General features: G+C 44.1%; 1 protein-coding gene across 1 annotated transcript; it reads left to right on the top strand.

Moving 5' to 3' along the window:
• The first annotated feature begins 6472 nt into the window (after window positions 1–6472).
• On the top strand, window positions 6473–7883 carry LOC112083512. The gene is made up of 4 exons (XM_024151542.1): window positions 6473–7266; window positions 7348–7480; window positions 7522–7712; window positions 7814–7883. The coding sequence occupies exons 1-4, from the start codon at window positions 6473–6475 to the stop codon at window positions 7881–7883; spliced, it is 1188 nt and encodes a 395-aa protein (XP_024007310.1).
• The last annotated feature ends 10821 nt before the right edge of the window (window positions 7884–18704 follow it).

The following is an 18704-nucleotide window of genomic DNA, read 5'->3' as shown; positions in this document are numbered from 1 at the left end:
TCCTCAATCATGTCAGTGAAGATGGACATCATACATCTCTGAAACGTCGCAGGAGCATTACAGAGTCCAAAGGGCATCCTGCGATATGCGAAAGTGCCGTATGGGCATGTAAAGGTGGTCTTCTCCTGATCGTCTGGGTGGATAGGGATCTGGAAAAATCCTGAGTACCCATCGAGGAAGCAGTAGTAGGGATGGCTTGCAAGTCTCTCCAGCATCTGATCAATAAAGGGCAATGGAAAGTGATCTTTCCTGGTCGCTGCATTCAGCTTCCTGTAATCGATGCACATCCTGTGTCCAGTCACTGTGCGCGTCGGAATCAACTCATCCTTGTCATTCTTCACAACAGTAACCCCTCCTTTCTTAGGAACCACGTGCACAGGACTCACCCAGGCACTATCTGAAATTGGATAGATGATTCCAGCTTCCAGAAACTTCATGATCTCCTTTTTGACGACGTCTTTCAGGTTAGGGTTCAACCTGCGCTGGTGCTCAATCGACGACTTCGACTCATCCTCCAGGTGGATTCGGTGCATGCACAATTCTGGTGAGATACCTGAAATATCATCAAGAGAATAGCCAAAAGCTTTGCGATGCTTGCGCAGCTTGCTCAGTAGTAAGGTAACCTCAGCATTGTTCAAAGAAGAATCGATAATGACTGGATAAGTAGAATTAGGGCCCAGGAATGCGTACCTTAGTCCTGCAGGGAGTTGTTTGAACTCAATCTTAGGAGCTTTCTCCTCACTCCAGTCGGATAACTGCTTCACCTTCGCAGGAGTCTCAAGCTGTTCCACCTGCGATGCTAGCTGCATCACATGCTCGCTGGAGTCCAACATCTTCGAGTAAGATGCTGAAATTTCGTCCAAGTGTTCAGCCTCAGAGGCAGACGTGGTCAGAGCTCTCTCAAGTGGGTCTGTAGGCAGCATCTCATGGAGAAACTCCTCAGCAAACTCTGTGAGAGTATCGACATAGAAGGTCTGACCATCGATTGTGGGCTTCTTCATCAGCTTGTCCATGTCACAGTTCATCACCAGATCTCCAACATTCAGAGCAATCCTGCCTTTCCTGACATCGATGATAGCACCTGCTGTAGCTAGAAAAGGTCTCCCAAGGATAAGAGGATCTTTAGGCTCCTCTCCATACTCCAAAACCACAAAGTCAGTCGGTATCATGCAGTCTCCAACCTTGATTGGAACATCTTCTAGCACCCCTTCAGGTATCCTTGTCGAACGATCAGCTAGGATGAGGGAGATCCTTGTTGGCTTGAAATCAGTCATGCCGAGATTGACAGCTACCGAATAAGGCATGAGATTAACACTTGAACCCAGATCACAAAGCGATCTCTTGAATCTCTCTGTGAAGATAGAGCAATCAAAGACAAAGCTTCCTGGATCAGACAGCTTCTCTGGAATTCGGTTCTGAATCACTGCACTGCCTTGCTCAGATATCATCATCACCCCTTGTTCATGGCTGAGATTATTGGTTACCATTCGCTTCACATAACGTCTCATGACAGGAGTGATTTTTACAGCATCAACCAAAGGTATCTCAATCACAAGCTTCTCCATCAGAGCTTTGCATCGTGCATCATCAAGCTCTTGCTTGGACTTCCTAGGGCTCCTTGGGTAAGGAACTTTAGGTTTGTAGACTTTTTCCTCTGCAGATTTCGGATTCGGAGCATCAACAGCTTCGCTCTGCAATTGGTGACGCGTGACACTAGTGGTGGTGTCGCTCGTCACCGGCTCTGCAATCTCAGGAATTTCTTCAGAATCTTCTAAGTCCACGACTTCAGGTGCAGGAGGCGTCTTCGTGGGCTCAGAACTCAGATTTTTACCACTCCTCAACGTGATAGCACTGCAGTGATGCCTTGGATTGGTGTCAGTCTTCCCAGGAAGAAAACCCTCTTGCCTTTTAACAGAACCTGCAGTTTGGGCTACCTGTGTATCGAGCTGCTTGACATGGGTGTTCAGAACTTCGATTTTTCCATTCAGATCCAGGTAGAGAGCATCCATCTTCCCATTAAAGTCCACGGTGAGCTTCTGCTGACCTTCCAGAATCTGTTCCAGCATAGACTTCATCTCATTGTCAGGATTTTGAGGTTGAGATGAAGGAGTGCTGTAGTTTCTAGAAAAACTGTTGCTCGAAAAAGGTTTCTGGTACTGAGGCTTAGGCGTGTAACCAGAGAAGTTCTGATTACTGTTGAAGGTATTCCTCTGATTGTTTCCACTGTAACTTCTGTTACCTTGCTGATTACCAAACCTCTGACCCTGAAATCCTGATCCACTGACGAAGTTGACATCCTCTTCCTCAGCTGCATCCTCAGGTTCGAAACTCTCCACCTCCTGTGCGAATCTGACAGATTTCTTACCCACTAAAAGCCTGTGCACAGAATCAAGTTTAGCTTTCACCTCAGCCATCTGCGATCTATCCATGTTCCCAGCTTGCTTCTTTCGCTCAAGATCAGCATTCTTGGTGCTATTACTGGATGCCAAGTTTTCGATGAGCTCAATAGCTTCTTCTGGGTATCGAGTGTTGAAGTTGCCATTGCTTGCTGCATCAAGCGCCATCTGATACCTCCAGTCGATGCCTCTGAAGAAGATACCCAGCAACTGCACATCGCTGCAGTCTTGCTGGTACGATTTGAATCGCACCCAAGAAGCCTTGAACGCTTCAGTAGGGTCCTGAGAGAAAGTCGAGATCTTAGTCCTCAACTCCTCAGACCTAGCATCGTCGAAGAAGTTGTGCAGGAAGGCGTTCCTGGTCTCTTCCCAAGTGGTGAGTGATCCTGGCTCCAACTGCTTCAACCAGTTAGCTGCTTCTCCAGCAAGAGAGTAAGGAAACAGCTTGCAGAGGAGGAAATCATTGGACACTCCAATGTATTTGATGCTGGTGACCAAATCCTCAAACCTCTCGATGTGATCCATAGGGTGCTCATGAGAGTGGCCATGGAATGGGTGCTGATCCACAAGAGTGTAGTACACAGGCTTCAGCTCAAAATCGTTTATTTGAAACGCAGGAGCGCGAATCGCAGAACGATTTGCATAGAACTGCTCAGGCCTGTTGTAGTCTCCAAGTGTTCGTCCACGTCCAACTGCAGGTGCAGGTTCCCTCGCATTCCGATCCTCTGGAGCGTTCCTCTGTTGTGGAACGATCGCAGCATTCCCACGCGGTGCAGGTGGTGGATTCTGGTCAACAACATCCACTGGTAAAGGAGCTGGTGGAATGATGTTACCATCTCCATCAATCCTTTGGCCTCTCGCATTGCACAGATGACCCTCTCGGTCTCTCCAGGTTCCATCATCATCACGAACAAGTCCATTGGCGTTTTCCATCATTGCCGGATCTCTTGCTTTCCGCTTCGTTCGCTCTAACTCAGCTAGCTGTTCGTTGCTCAAATTCACTAGCGGGATGTCCTTGTTGCTCCTGGTTCCACGAGTATGCATAAACCTGAAACACCAAAAACAAAGAGAGAAAACGAAAATAAGTAAACTAGGTTAAAGAAAAGAAGGTGTCGCGCGACACCACAAGTGGTATCGCTCGACACTAAGTCGAAAAACTTAGTCGAAACTTCAAAAACTAGGTTTAATGGCGAAATCAAGTCCCGGCAACGGCGCCAAAACTTGATATGCTCAAAGTTTAATCCCTAAGCTACTCTGCAAGAGCACAGATGTGCAGTTGTAGTATCTAGGGGTCGAACCACAGAGACAAGAGATCACTCAATAAACCTTATGTAGATAGAGTTACGCTAAGCCGAAATATGCAGAACAAATAACAATGTGACAGAAATAAATAAAGCAGCGATGAAGACAGTTGTAAATTCGATGTGATAAAGGATAGGCCTAGGGTGATTTTCAAGAGATCAATGAATGCAAATCAACTTAACAAGTCAGGGTTCAGTTTAAGCACAGTTCTTGAACTCGAAACACAGAACTATAATTAACCAACTTCCGTTGTGAGAATTATCTAAGTTAAAATCCTAGAATTCCAAATTCCTTTGTAAATCCTACAGATTTAAACCAGCCTTAATTGCGCAAGTTCGATATTTTCACAAAGCATCTAAACCAAATTCCTTTGCGAATAGCTACTTTGCTCAACTCAGGTTCTTTCCAGTTATTCAATTACACTTCCGTGTCAATTAAGCAACCTAAGATCTAAGTTCTAGGTGATCAGTCCAGAATTAGTTTTAAGAACAACCTAAGGTGAAGAATAAATATATATGAATCCTAACTAGCAAGTTAATTGATCATTCAGAGAAAACCCTAATTAACCCTAAACCTAACAGGTGTTCTACTCAGACATGGTTATTGAAACAACAAACATGGTGAATAGAAAGCAATAGATTAAATCGAAATAGATTAAAGGGGTTCGAAATCTTCTCTCTAAACAAACAGAGTACAGACTTGTCTCCCCAAGCTCAGAAATCGCAAAAGCCGAAAACTCAGAGTATCTCTCTCTCAAAATCTAAGGTGAACGTAAAAAGGGAATAAAAATCCTATATATATCTCTAAGACATGTTTTGGGCTTCCTTGAAAACGTTTGGGCCCAACTCCTTCTTCAAATAGGGAACACAGATATGCTCAAAGTTTAATCCCTAAGCTACTCTGCAAGAGCACAGATGTGCAGTTGTAGTATCTAGGGGTCCAACCACAGAGACAAGAGATCACTCAATAAACCTTATGTAGATAGAGTTGCGCTAAGCCGAAATATGCAGAACAAATAACAATGTGACAGAAATAAATAAAGCAGCGATGAAGACAGTTGTAAATTCAATGTGATAAAGGATAGGCCTAGGGTGATTTTCAGGAGATCAATGAATGCAAATCAACTTAACAAGTCAGGGTTCAGTTTAAGCACAGTTCTTGAACTCGAAACACAGAACTATAATTAACCAACTTCCGTTGTGAGAATTATCTAAGTTAAAATCCTAGAATTCCAAATTCCTTTGTAAAGCCAGCTTGCCCTCAAGCAAACAGAACACCAAACAAGAGAAAGAAGTTTGAAAACACAGAGACTCAACCTTTCATTGGAACATCGCTTTGACCGTTCATCCTGCAACTTAACTACTGCTTCATCATTCCAAATCGAACCACCATGTACTTCTCCGCAGACATTCACAGCTTTCCAGACTAAATCCAAAATTTCACAACATTGTCCATAAACCCTCATCGCTGGATCTCTCTGATGATTCCAATGCCCAGAACCTTCTAGATTCTTTCCCATTCTGTACTCAAACAAATCAGCCTTACAAAATTTGGTACCTTTTCTCTCCCCCAGACTTATTCTTTTCGCACATTCATCATCTCTTTTCTTCTCTTTTTCTTATGGCGCATACTCGATAAGGATAAAGCTGTGAGTACTGATGGTGTTTGCCACCAAGTCCCCGAGTTGTCCCCTTACCTTGTATCAAAGGTTTTCAGCGAATAGTGGGGTCATGGGAAACATTCCTACCCCTCACTTCCTTCCTTTGTGTGATCATTCCAACTTAGAAGTGAAATAATGGGATCATTGGAAACATTCCTAGCCCTTCACTCCTAAGCGAAAATCATCTCAATCTTTTTGCCCTTTTTCTTTCTTAGCTCGTCACAAGGGAGAGAAATCACTTCATTAAATTTCACACAGGCTTTCATTGATCAAGTACGAATGAGGAATCAAGCTCTAAGGCATTAGTCACATCAGCGAGTTAAAAGTGAAGTTCAGTACTTAGCTCAGGTTAGTGGATTCTGTTGGAAACATGGACGCCTCTAGTCAACTGGTCAGCCTTTGGATTTTTCATTAGTCGGATCTAGACTGAATCTGCAGCAGTGGTCACTTAGGTGAAAGGTCAGCACAATAATTCCAGGAAAAGCATCATGATCTCCAACAAGTTTTGACTCAAAAACGTTTTGACACAACTGACTCTTAAGAAAAACAAACACAATGTCAGCAACTACCTCCCCTAGACTTGAACAACACTGTCCCCAGTGTTATCAAATCCGAAGTTGGTGACAAAAGAGAAAGTCAGAAGGAAGAATGCAACGGGTTAGAATATCTTACTACTCAGTTAGGTCGACCAACACACAGCTCAGATTCAGATGAAAACAAGCGTAGGTCAAAAGTGCAAGGGTGGTGACGCGCGATACCAAAGATGGTGTCGCTCGACACCACAGTGCAGAGAGCAATCGTCGCGATCATCTGTGTTAGAACTGTCAGATCACTCAGAGAAAAGTTAGTAGTAACAATACAACCCATAGATGCATAAATCCAACAAAGTCTCACAACATGTGTAGCTGACACAACAGACTCAAACAAACGAAAAGAAAAGATAAGAAAAACACAAGAAAAAAAAACAGAACCAGAATGACAAAGGAACTAGTCCTCATCGCCAGTAGTAGCATCATCGGAGGGTGTGGGTGAGCGAGATCGCGGGCGAGTAGGGCGAACACATCCGCAGCGAGAGATAGTAGCGATGGCACTCCAGATGCTCTGAAAACTCTGAATGACATACCGCTGGAAAGCAGCAGCCTCCATGGGAACCTCTGGCTCAGTGGGAAGATCAGGGAGAGGTACTGTGGTGTCTGCGGAGCGAGGTGTCTGGTCGTCCTCGGAAGTGGAAGCACGAGCTCTGGAACAGATTTTGGAAGGTCAGCAGAAGCTCACCGTGGACTTTAATGGGAATATGGATGCTCTCTACCTCGATCTGAATGGAAAAATAGAAGTTCTGAACACCCATGTCAAGCAGCTCGATACACAGGTAGCCCAAACTGCAGGTTCTGTTAAAAGGCAAGAGGGTTTTCTTCCTGGGAAGACTGACACCAATCCAAGGCATCACTGCAGTGCTATCACGTTGAGGAGTGGTAAAAATCTGAGTTCTGAGCCCACGAAGACGCCTCCTGCACCTGAAGTCGTGGACTTAGAAGATTCTGAAGAAATTCCTGAGATTGCAGAGCCGGTGACGAGCGACACCACCACTAGTGTCACGCGTCACCAATTGCAGAGCGAGGCTGTTGATGCTCCGAATCCGAAATCTGCAGAGGAAAAAGTCTACAAACCTAAAGTTCCTTACCCAAGGAGCCCTAGGAAGTCCAAGCAAGAGCTTGATGATGCACGATGCAAAGCTCTGATGGAGAAGCTTGTGATTGAGATACCTTTGGTTGATGCTGTAAAAATCACTCCTGTCATGAGACGTTATGTGAAGCGAATGGTAACCAATAATCTCAGCCATGAACAAGGGGTGATGATGATATCTGAGCAAGGCAGTGCAGTGATTCAGAACCGAATTCCAGAGAAGCTGTCTGATCCAGGAAGCTTTGTCTTGGATTGCTCTATCTTCACAGAGAGATTCAAGAGATCGCTGTGTGATCTGGGTTCAAGTGTTAATCTCATGCCTTATTCGGTAGCTGTCAATCTCGGCATGACTGATTTCAAGCCAACAAGGATCTCCCTCATCCTAGCTGATCGTTCGACAAGGATACCTGAAGGGGTGCTAGAAGATGTTCCAATCAAGGTTGGAGACTGCATGATACCGACTGACTTTGTGGTTTGGAGTATGGAGAGGAGCCTAAAGATCCTTTTATCCTTGGGAGACCTTTTCTAGCTACAGCAGGTGCTATCATCGATGTCAGGAAAGGCAGGATTGCTCTGAATGTTGGAGATCTGGTGATGAACTTTGACATGGACAAGCTGATGAAGAAGCCCACAATCGATAGTCAGACCTTCTATGTCGATACTCTCACAGAGTTTGCTGAGGAGTTTCTCCATGAGATGCTGCCTACAGACCCACTTGAGAGAGCTCTGACCACGTCTGCCTCTGAGGCTGAACACTTGGACGAAATTTCAGCATCTTACTCGAAGATGTTGGACTCCAGCGAGCATGTGATGCAGCTAGCATCGCAGGTGGAACAGCTTGAGACTCCTGCGAAGGTGAAGCAGTTATCCGACTGGAGTGAGGAGAAAGCTCCTAAGATTGAGTTCAAACAACTCCCTGCAGGACTAAGGTACGCATTCCTGGGCCCTAATTCTACTTATCCAGTCATTATCGATTCTTCTTTGAACAATGCTGAGGTTACCTTACTACTGAGCAAGCTGCACAAGCATCGCAAAGCTTTTGGCTATTCTCTTGATGATATTTCAGGTATCTCACCAGAATTGTGCATGCACCGAATCCACCTGGAGGATGAGTCGAAGTCGTCGATTGAGCACCAGCGCAGGTTGAACCCTAACCTGAAAGACGTCGTCAAAAAGGAGATCATGAAGTTGCTGGAAGCTGGAATCATCTATCCAATTTCAGATAGTGCCTGGGTGAGTCCTGTGCACGTGGTTCCTAAGAAAGGAGGGGTTACTGTTGTGAAGAATGACAAGGATGAGTTGATTCCGACGCGCACAGTGACTGGACACAGGATGTGCATCGATTACAGGAAGCTGAATGCAGCGACCAGGAAAGATCACTTTCCATTGCCCTTTATTGATCAGATGCTGGAGAGACTTGAAAGCCATCCCTACTACTGCTTCCTCGATGGGTACTCAGGATTTTTCCAGATCTCTATCCACCCAGACGATCAGGAGAAGACCACCTTTACATGCCCATACGGCACTTTCGCATATCGCGACGTTTCAGAGATGTATGATGTCCATCTTCACTGACATGATTGAGGATTTCATGGAGGTCTTTATGGATGATTTCTCAGTCTACGGATCATCTTTTAAGGACTGTCTGGATAATCTCTGCAAGGTTCTGGCTCGCTGTGAAGAGAAACACTTGGTCCTTAACTGGGAAAAGTGTCACTTTATGGTCAGAGATGGGATTGTGCTTGGACACAAGGTTTCTGCAGCTGGTATCGAAGTGGACCGTGCGAAGATCGACGTCATGACGAGCTTGCCACCACCCGATTCTGCGAAATCGGTTAGAAGTTTTCTGGGTCATGCAGGCTTCTATCGTCGCTTCATCAAAGATTTCAGCAAGATTGCACGTCCTCTTACTGCTCTGCTCTGCAAAGATGCTAAGTTTGAGTTTACAGATGAGTGCCTTGCTGCGTTCGAACAGATCAAGCATGCCCTGATAAGCGCCCCCATTGTGCAGCCTCCTGACTGGAATTTGCCTTTTGAGGTGATGTGTGATGCTAGTGATTTTGCTGTTGGTGCTGTTCTAGGACAGAAGAAGGATAAAAAGCTTCATGCCATCTACTATGCCAGTCGAACTCTGGATGATGCTCAAAGGAATTATGCTACTACTGAGAAAGAGCTGCTGGCTGTGGTCTTTGCTTTTGAGAAATTTCGGCCATACCTTGTGGGATCGAAAGTGATTGTGCACACAGAACATTCTGCACTCAAATACTTGATGCAGAAGAAGGATGCGAAGCCTAGGTTGCTGCGATGGGTGCTACTCCTTCAGGAATTCGATATTGAGGTCAAGGAAAAGAAGGGGGTTGAGAATGGTGTGGCAGATCATCTCTCACGCATCAGGGTTGAAGACGACGTACCCATAGACGATTTCCTGCCAGAAGAGAATGTGTATTATGTGGAAACCAAGTCCCAGAGCAGTTTTGACGAAGAATTGCAGGTTTTTCGAGTTGGAGGAACGTTAGTGACGAGCGACACCACCACTAGTGTCGCGCGTCACCTTTCTCAGGCGAACACAGAGACCTACCCAACGCCCTTGGTATGCCGATATTGCCAATTATCTCGCTGCAGAGGCTGAGCCTGATAACTTTAAGGGGTATGCAAAGAAGAAGTTCCTGAGAGAGCTGCGAAGATACCACTGGGATGAGCCATATCTGTACAAGCACTGTTCTGATGGGATTTACAGAAGATGCATTGCAGAGTCAGAAGTTCCAGAAGTGCTGTTTCATTGTCATGGATCCGAATATGCTGGACACTTGGCAACATTCAAAACAGTGTCTAAGGTTCTTCAAGCAGGCTTCTGGTGGCCCACCATGTTTCGCGATGCACATGCATTCATCTCGCAGTGCGATGTTTGTCAGAGGAGAGGAAAGATCAGCAAACGACATGAGATGCCACAGAATTTCATCCTTGAGGTTGAGGTATTCGACTGCTGGGGTATCGATTTCATGGGTCCTTTTCCCTCTTCTTATGGGAACAAGTACATCCTGGTTGCTGTTGATTATGTCTCAAAGTGGGTCGAAGCCATTGCCAGTCCCACGATTCTTCAGTGGTCCTTAAGATGTTCAAGACCATCATCTTTCCTCGATTTGGAGTGCCTCGAATTGTTATAAGTGATGGTGGTTCTCACTTTATTAACAAGATTTTCGAAAAACTCCTAAGGAAGCATGGAGTTCATCATCGAGTTGCCACTCCTTATCACCCTCAGACGAGTGGACAGGTCGAAGTCTCGAATCAATCAAAGAGATTCTGGAGAAGACAGTGGGTAAAACTCGAAAGGATTGGGCTGCAAAGTTGGACGATGCACTCTGGGCGTACAGGACAGCGTTCAAAACACCTCTAGGCACCACACCTTTCCACTTACTCTATGGAAAACCCTGTCACCTTCCAGTGGAGATCGAACACAAGGCAGCCTGGGCGATAAAACTGATGAATTTCGACATCAAGTCTGCTGCAGAGAGGAGACTGATACAACTGAATGAGTTGGACGAAATCAGGTACCATGCCTATGAGAATTCGAAGTTGTACAAAGAGAGGACCAAGGCATATCACGATTCCAAAATCCTCTCCAGGCAATTCGAACCGAATGATCAGGTACTTCTGTATAACTCTCGTTTGCAATTGTTTCCTGGTAAACTTCGTTCTCGATGGTCAGGTCCTTTCGTAGTCAAAGAGGTTCGCCCCTATGGTGCTATCGTCCTCCTCACACCAGATGGTAGCAGATCGTTCACCGTCAATGGACAAAGGGTGAAGCACTACTGGGCCAAAGCTGAGATTCCGGATGGACATATCGTGCCTCTGGATGGTGCACCTCCCGCTTGAATCGCCATCAAGTCAAGCTAATGACTTAAAACAAGCGCTTGGTGGAAGGCAATCCACTGGTGAGTCTGTAAATAAGTCTTTTGTTTCACTGATTTTCGTTTTTCTTTTCGTGTTTTAGGTGAAGCAGAGGCTGGTGTCGAGCGACACTACCTTCGGTGTCGCTTGTCACTTGTTTCCTCTATAAAAGAAAAAAAAAAAAAAAAAAAATTAGGACCTAGCTTAACCGGAATTCCAGAACCGGAGGGGAATCAGAAGCGGATCGGGAACGAGGACTATACCATTCGCACTTTGCAAGCGTCGCGCGTCACCATCTTTGGTATCGCCCCACTCACAAACAGGTAAGTTCTCTCTTTCCCACGTTTATTTAAAACCCTCACACCTTTTTCCTCCCTTCCTCCTCACCGCACTCGACACTTTCGCCATAACCACCCTCACCAAAACCGAAATTACTCATACCCTCACCGATTTGAGCGATTTCAAAGCCTAACCTCCTCCGATTTTCGCCCTCTATCTGTTTCTCTCATCGATTTGCCACTCCAACAAGGTACACACTTCGAATCACCACTTTTTCGATTTCGGTACCTCAGGTTTGTTTGTCGAAATTGCTCTTTTTGGGTTGATGCTTTGCTTGATTTCACCTATGGTGATCCATTTAGGGCAAATTTCGACCACCCCCATGCGCTTTAAACGGCTCATTTGGCTAGATTTGAGAATTTTGTTCTTCATGCCAATTGCACTTAAAAATTTGGGAGTATGAAATTTGTTGTGGTTTTAGGGAGATTTCTGTATGCATGTGTCGTTGGACTCCTCCTTGTCGCTGGTCCGACTTGCTGGAGAACATCACTTGTACTTACTTGTTCACTGACTTGAGATTCTTTTCTTTTGTTGGTTTGCTCTGTTTCCTCTTTTGCAGATGCCTCCACGCAAGCGACAATGCAGGGACGCCACCTCCAGTTCGCAACCTCCAGTCGAAGTAACCTTCCAACTCGGAGACCACGTCGAGGTTTTGGATGGTGACCTGTGGCAACGTGCAACCGTGAAAGCTGTACTCGCACGATCTCGTTACTTGGTCAAATTCCTTGACTCCCAGGAGTTGCAGGTGTTCCCGACTTCCCATCTTCGCCCTGCTGCACCACCACGAGCCTCCGCCTCACCGCCACCATCGCCTCCTGCACTCCCTGATTCACCTGACGAGAGGATTAGGCGCCCTTGGCCTAAACGAGAGAATCTGCGCATTCCAACACGCAGGATCTGGGACGAGCCACCTCGAGCTGTTGCTGAGAGCGTTGAGTGTCTACACAGGCCAATTTCAGATGATTGGGATGATTACGACACTTTCTTCTACAACGCCTGGCTCAATGTGAAGATACTCCCCACCAGGTTTTTGGACATTCTGGATATGAGGCATTTGGGTTTGGATTCTGAGCTCCTGCGTTTGTTGACGAAGCTTGGATTGGGATCTATGGCTACCAGACCCTACGATCTGTTTCCTGACCTTGTTCGTCAGTTCCTCGCCTCTGTTCGCATCTACTACACCAACGAACATGCTCCAAATGCGCAATAAACTGGGTTGATGGAACTTGGGACATTCATCATGATCCCTACGTAATTCTGCAGAGATTGATTGGTCTGTTTTGGGAATTGATTTGGAGTTAAAGTTTCTTATTTTATATTAGAAAGCACTCGTGGCGTAATGGATAAGGCGTTTGACTTTGATGTGTGTTGTCGTGTTGAGGGTTGTCAAGTTTTACCCTAAATAAAATCAATAGCCGCAAATGCACAGCTGATCGATTGTAGTACTTAGGGATCGAATCCACAGGGAAGGACGATCTTTCCTTCAAAAGCCTTCGAAAGAAATATAAAGTAGGAAGTCTAGAACCAAACGATTTTGTAGGAGGTTTTGGTGGTGTGTTTAAAATGGAAAAACGAAATCTAAAAAGAAACTAAGGAAATTAAAATGACCTAATAACTAAACTTAACGAAAACGGGTAAAAATGAGAAAAACGGCTAATATAATTGCTTAAATGAAAATCGATTAAAAAGGAATGAGAATATTGAACTAAAGCTTGAAATAAAAACGGTGTGAATCTATAAGGAAGAAAGCGTTGGGGTTCAGGGAAGTTTTCTCAGGGGTACGAACGATTCAAAACATTGCTAGAGATTAAATTTGATAAGATCTTAGCTTAAACTTTTCGAACTGGAGTCACGGACGTATGAATACGCCACTGTCGTGATCATAGACAACTATCTCTCTCAACCCTGACCAGTAGGTTTCCACTCTGACCCTGGAAAAGAAGAGATGCATTATGTTAAAGACTCGTCAGAATTCACAAATCGCCCATAGGTAGGTTTCCACTCCTATGTTTGTTTTGCTCTCCCAAACTAGATCTGACACCGGATGAACACTTTCGTGTCACCAAGCATCTGGATCAGATTGTAGTTCATGATGCTACTCTCATGCAGTAAAAACGAATTCAGAAGAAAAAGTTCTAAGATTCGGCTCAAAAGCTCATGGAATCCTCATCGAACATATAAATCCCCATCGAAAATCCCTTAGTCCCAACAATAAAACTACTCAGACATGATGAACGAAATCAAAAACATAGTATTAAAAAGTAGAATAGAAACCGAAATTGAAAAAGAAAGAACAAGGGTTCAAGAGACAAATCTCTCTCTCCCTGAAACCTAAAACTTAAAAAGTATTCTAAAACAATAAGAACATATGAAGGCCTATGAGGTGATACAAATTAGGGTTCCTAAAACATGTATTTATAGTGCTCAAGACATCTCTAGGGTCTAGGGTTCCGGAATCAAGGCTGAGAAAATGATATGGGCTTCAGAAATGGGCCTTCGGGGTCGGAGTTAGCTGGCCGCGGTCGGGATGCTTCTGACCGCGGGAAATGCTTTGTTGGCCGCGGGTGAAAACGCTTGCCGGCTGGTTACGGGACATCTTGCTCTTCGCGTATCTTTTGATTGCCAAGCTGTAAAGTGTGCTGAAAAGCTGATACTTCCATCTTTAAGATCTCTAAATTTGAGCTGGAGCAGACGGTGAGAAGGCCTTCAATCAGGGGTGAACTTCTGACGGTTTGACTCTGAGCTGAAATCTGGTTTTCTATCCATTTTGTTAAGCTTTTCCCTAAGTTACCTGAAAAGAGTCTTGGAACTACAAATACTAGAAAAACGTAATAAAAGTACTTGAAAGCAATTAAAAACATAGAAAAAGTATTTCAAAACGATCAATAAAAGTGGTCAAAATACGGTGTTATCAACTCCTCCAGACTTAAACCTTTGTTTGTCCTCAAACAAAGCAAAAGCCTAAACTGGTTAAGTGAAAACAAAAATAGGGAATGCACAAATCTCAGAGACATGAACTCCTAAACTAGGACCAAAGATAGTGCATCAATTCACAACTTAGTCTAAAAAATTCTTACCAATGCACAATAGATACTAGTCCACTTTTTCCGTCATGCAAAACTTAAACAATCTAAATCTTGATTCCAGTAAACTAGCTCTCTACATTCATTAAGTTCAATAGTGAGTTCTCATTAAAGACATCATCTAGGGTAGACGGCGTTTAAGTGGTGGAGTTAAAATGTTCGGGTTACCTGAAGATCTGGAGGATGCAAGATAATATGCAAAACCGCAAGAGTGATAAGGACCTTTTGATGACCGCAATTTTCAGTCACTTCTTCTTGCCCAATGTTGTTGCATAATCCTTCCTCCTTTGTTGTAAATAGCTATTCCCCAAGACTTAGATTCTTTCCGGGAATCAGAAAATGATCTCCAAAACTCCATAAAATCGAACTCCAGTTGCCTTGAGACTTAAAATTCGACCTCTCTATACTCTCTAAGGCTTTTATTTCCTTTCTTTTCTTATTTTCAGATTTTTTTTTATTTTTTTTATTTTTTTATTTTGAGAAGGAAATGCTTTTTAAAGAGAGAGAGACTAGAGGACAAGATTGTACCAAAATTTGAGATTTTTCTAAGGCAAACTGAGCTTCCTCTTGTGTTGAATCCTTCCGGGAACTTTTCCGGCAAATCGCAGGTCTCTGTCCTTGGTGACTGAAAACTCCGTCGTTCCTCTTTCTCTCCAACGTTTTTGCACTTATCTGCATATAAGACAATAGAAAACAAGAGTGCATGTGGTTTGAAAGAGGATTGGTTAAGGTGGGGAACTAGCTAAAGATGAACTAGCCATTCAGGATCAACTGAGAGTGGTAAAAGGATAAAGGAGTCCTGAATGTATGATTCGTTTCCCTGGTCTAAAGCTTCAATGAGAAAATTAAGTCCAGATTAAGACCAAATAAAACAGAGCTAGTGTATTCCTTCATTTAAATCTAAATCATTCAAATTCCTCTGGGGCACATCGTTTCAAATGTGCTTAACTACCGCCTAGTCTAGTCCTAAATCATGAATGAGCATGTCACTAGATACAATTTAAAGCACACAGTCAACTATCATTGATTCATGTTCACCATTCCCTTTTAAAACATATTTTGTTTTGAAAACCGATTTTGAAAAACTTTAAGGAAAATGCAAAAAGTGTAGATAATGCAAGACTCATAAAAGAAAAGTGGTTAGAAAGGGATGAAATCCTCCCCCATACTTAAATCACACTGTCCTCAGTGTGAAACAAGTCGAGATTGGATGAGAAAAATGCATAGATAATCGAATTGGTAAGGCCAAAGAGAACTTACCTGGATCCGGGAGGCTGGTGGAGATGGACCGGATTCATTCGAAGAGGTTTGGGAAGGTGATAGGTGGTGATGAAGGTGGTGGAGGGTGATGAATGAGGTGGAGTGAGGATTAGTGAGGTGGAATGAGGTGAAGTGGGTGGTTTGGGGTCGGGTTTGATCTCAACGACCATTTGCCGCGGTCAGGAATCACGCGACCGCGGTAAACAGGTGCTTGGCCGCGGTCAGAAACACGCGACCGCGGTCGAAGAGGCGTTTCCCGCGGTCATAACGTCTGCGACCGCGGGGGCTTATTTCGCGGCCTCTTCCTGCTTCTTCTTGGTTTCCTGCTGGGCCGAGTAGTCAGGGACCATCCTTCTTTTTGGTTTTTTCGGGTTTTTTGATTTTTTTTGGCTTTTTTATTTTATAAGAAACACCTGAAACTAAGAAAAAAAAGGATCAATAGAAAAAGAAAGAAAAATCCTAAAGAAAACAATACCTAAATGGGTTGCCTCCCATTAAGCGCTTTTGTTTTAAGTCGTTTAGCTCGACTTTTGGTGTTGGACGTGGCTTATTCCAATGAAGAAGACCTTGTCCTGAGACAAGTCTTTTTCGACATCTCCTTGCTTTGCCTAGCAGGTTCTTCGTCACTCCAAAGTTCTTCTTCAAACTCTTCTGTTGCAGAACGTTTTCCTGCTTTGCTGTTGTATGGGACAGCTTCTGTGAAGACATCTTTGTCGATATTAGCAAATGAAATCCTCCGGTTTGGCCAGTCCATTATAGCTCCGGAAGTTGCTAGAAAAGACCATCCGAGAATCACTGGATATGTTGCGTCTCTCGTCTCGACAATGTAGAAGTCGACAGGCACTATGCAATCTCCTATTCTCAAAGGAATTTCATGAGCTATTCCTTGAGGTGTTGCATTGGAATCATCAGCTAGACTAATCTTTACTCTAGTCCTGCGCAGGTGTTTAATAATAAGTCTCAAAGCAATTGCCTTGGACATCATGTTAAGACAAGCTCCAGAATCACATAGCACGTTTTTAAACATTTCTCCTCTAATAGAACAAGAGATAAGAAACTGACCTACACATTCGATTTTGTGAAGTGTTCGAACAGGTTTACCTCTTCTTGCATGGTTGAACAAGTCTTCTATCTCAGGGATTGATTCCTTGCTCTCACAGAAGTAGTGGCCTATCATGAAGTCTTTGCAAGCTCTGGCAAAGGTGATTCCTTCAGGCAAATTTCGAACCACATCATTGAATTCATCAAGCTTTTCCTTGCTGATTTTGTTGGTGTAGTGGCTGCAGTCTTCCGGTCTTGGAAGGTGGATTGAATAGATTGCAGCATCAGGTGATGTTCTTGGAAAAGTCAGACGTCTGGCCCTCCCAAAGTAGGTTCAGATATCCTCCTTTGTCTCCTTGCTGTACCTAAAGAAAACTTGCAAACAACCAAGATGCCATATATCATCGAAACCTGTGTAAAGAGTGATCAATTTCACAAACTTGTTGAATTCAATGAGCCTTTCTCTGGAGATTGGTGCTCCTAATTCCACCATTTTGTCTGGATTGCCTCCTTCTATGAACAGACGATAGTCTTCATCTTCGAGGTAGTGTCCTTCATATTCATCTTCATATGCTAAAACTATGTTGCAAGAAAGTACCTCATTTTCTTCTTGAGATGTTTTGGAGCTGATAGCATACACCGTTTTCTCATGAAGAGAGGTTTTGACTATCCCAGCAGATGTATCAAATGAGCATTGACCAGTAAAAATAGAAAGGGGTTGAAACGTATCTGACGGAGCAATTGTCGCGGGTGGAGGCTGCACGACCGCGGGTGGGGAGTGTTTTGCCGCAGTCAGGAGGCTCACGACCGCGGCTGGAGGGTTGTTGGCCGCGGTCGCGAGAGTTCCAACCGCGGGAGGGAGACTCCGAGTTGTTTCCTCTGTTTCATATTCTCCTTTGCCATCTAAACTGATTTCTGGATCCTCTAACTCTGTTTCCTCGTCTTTTAGGTCAAGAACTTTGATGGGAAGCATTGAACCATTCGCTTCACGTCCTTGCATAAGCTTTTCGACCTTCTCTTCGACTTCATCAAGAGCACAGACTACTTTGTCCACGGTTGAGTCGATTTCCTCTGCTTTGTCTTGAACCTTGTGTACTCAATCCCAAATATCTTCCACGTAGGAGTAGGTTTGGTTGTTATGGTCGTTAATAGTTTCTTCTGCTTCATCGATGTGCGGATGTTTCCACTAGCTTTGTGAATGCTAACTTCGTTCTCTCCAACTCGTCCTTCAACTGCTTCCATCCTCTCTTTTATAGTTTCAGCGTCCTTGTTTGCTTGAGTTTCGATGGTTTTGACTTGAGCAGAAAGAACTTCAAGCTTTTCGTTAAAGTGAGTTGACATGTTGTCAATCTTCTTGCGAAGGGCGGCTCTTGATGTTGCTTGAGCGTCAATTAAGTGCATTACCACCATCTCTAGTCGACTCAGTCGGTGAATGAGTTGGTCGTTTTCATCGTGGTGAGGCAGACGACGAGCAGGATGTCTAGGGTTAGCCATTGGAGGTACGTAGGGCTCGTTCTGGAACGTTCTGTAGTCTTCGGTTCGAATTTCTTCGTAGAGATCGCGTAAGTACTACTTCTCTCTGTGTCTGGTGGCTTGAGGAATGTTATAGAAACCTTCCTCATAGTGTGTATTTCGATTTATGGGATCCATATCTTCTGAAATGGAAACAAAATAACTAAAAAATGGAAATATGTAGAAAAAGGGGTTCTAGAGTCGATTTACCAACCTTTCTTGGGGTTTTGCGGAAAAGAAAAAGCGTCCCTTCCCCGGCAACGGCGCCAAAAACTTGATATGTGCTGTCGTGTTGAGGGTTGTCAAGTTTTACCCTAAATGAAATCAATAGCCGCAAGTGCACAGCTGATCGATTGTAGTACTTAGGGATCGAATCCACAGGGAAGGAGGATCTTTCCTGCAAAAGCCTTCGAAAGAAATATAAAGTAAGGAAGTCTAGAACCAAATGGTTTTGTGGGGGGGTTTTGGTGGTGTGTTTAAAATGTAAAAACGAAATCTAAAAAGAAACTACGTGAAATTAAATGACGTAATAACTAAACT

This window comes from Eutrema salsugineum, unplaced genomic scaffold, assembly GCF_000478725.1.
Source record: "Eutrema salsugineum unplaced genomic scaffold, Eutsalg1_0 scaffold_6, whole genome shotgun sequence".
In the NCBI taxonomy this organism is placed as follows: Eukaryota; Viridiplantae; Streptophyta; class Magnoliopsida; order Brassicales; family Brassicaceae; genus Eutrema; species Eutrema salsugineum.
Note: the sequence above shows the minus strand (reverse complement) of the source record. Positions and strands in the feature narration are given on the sequence as shown.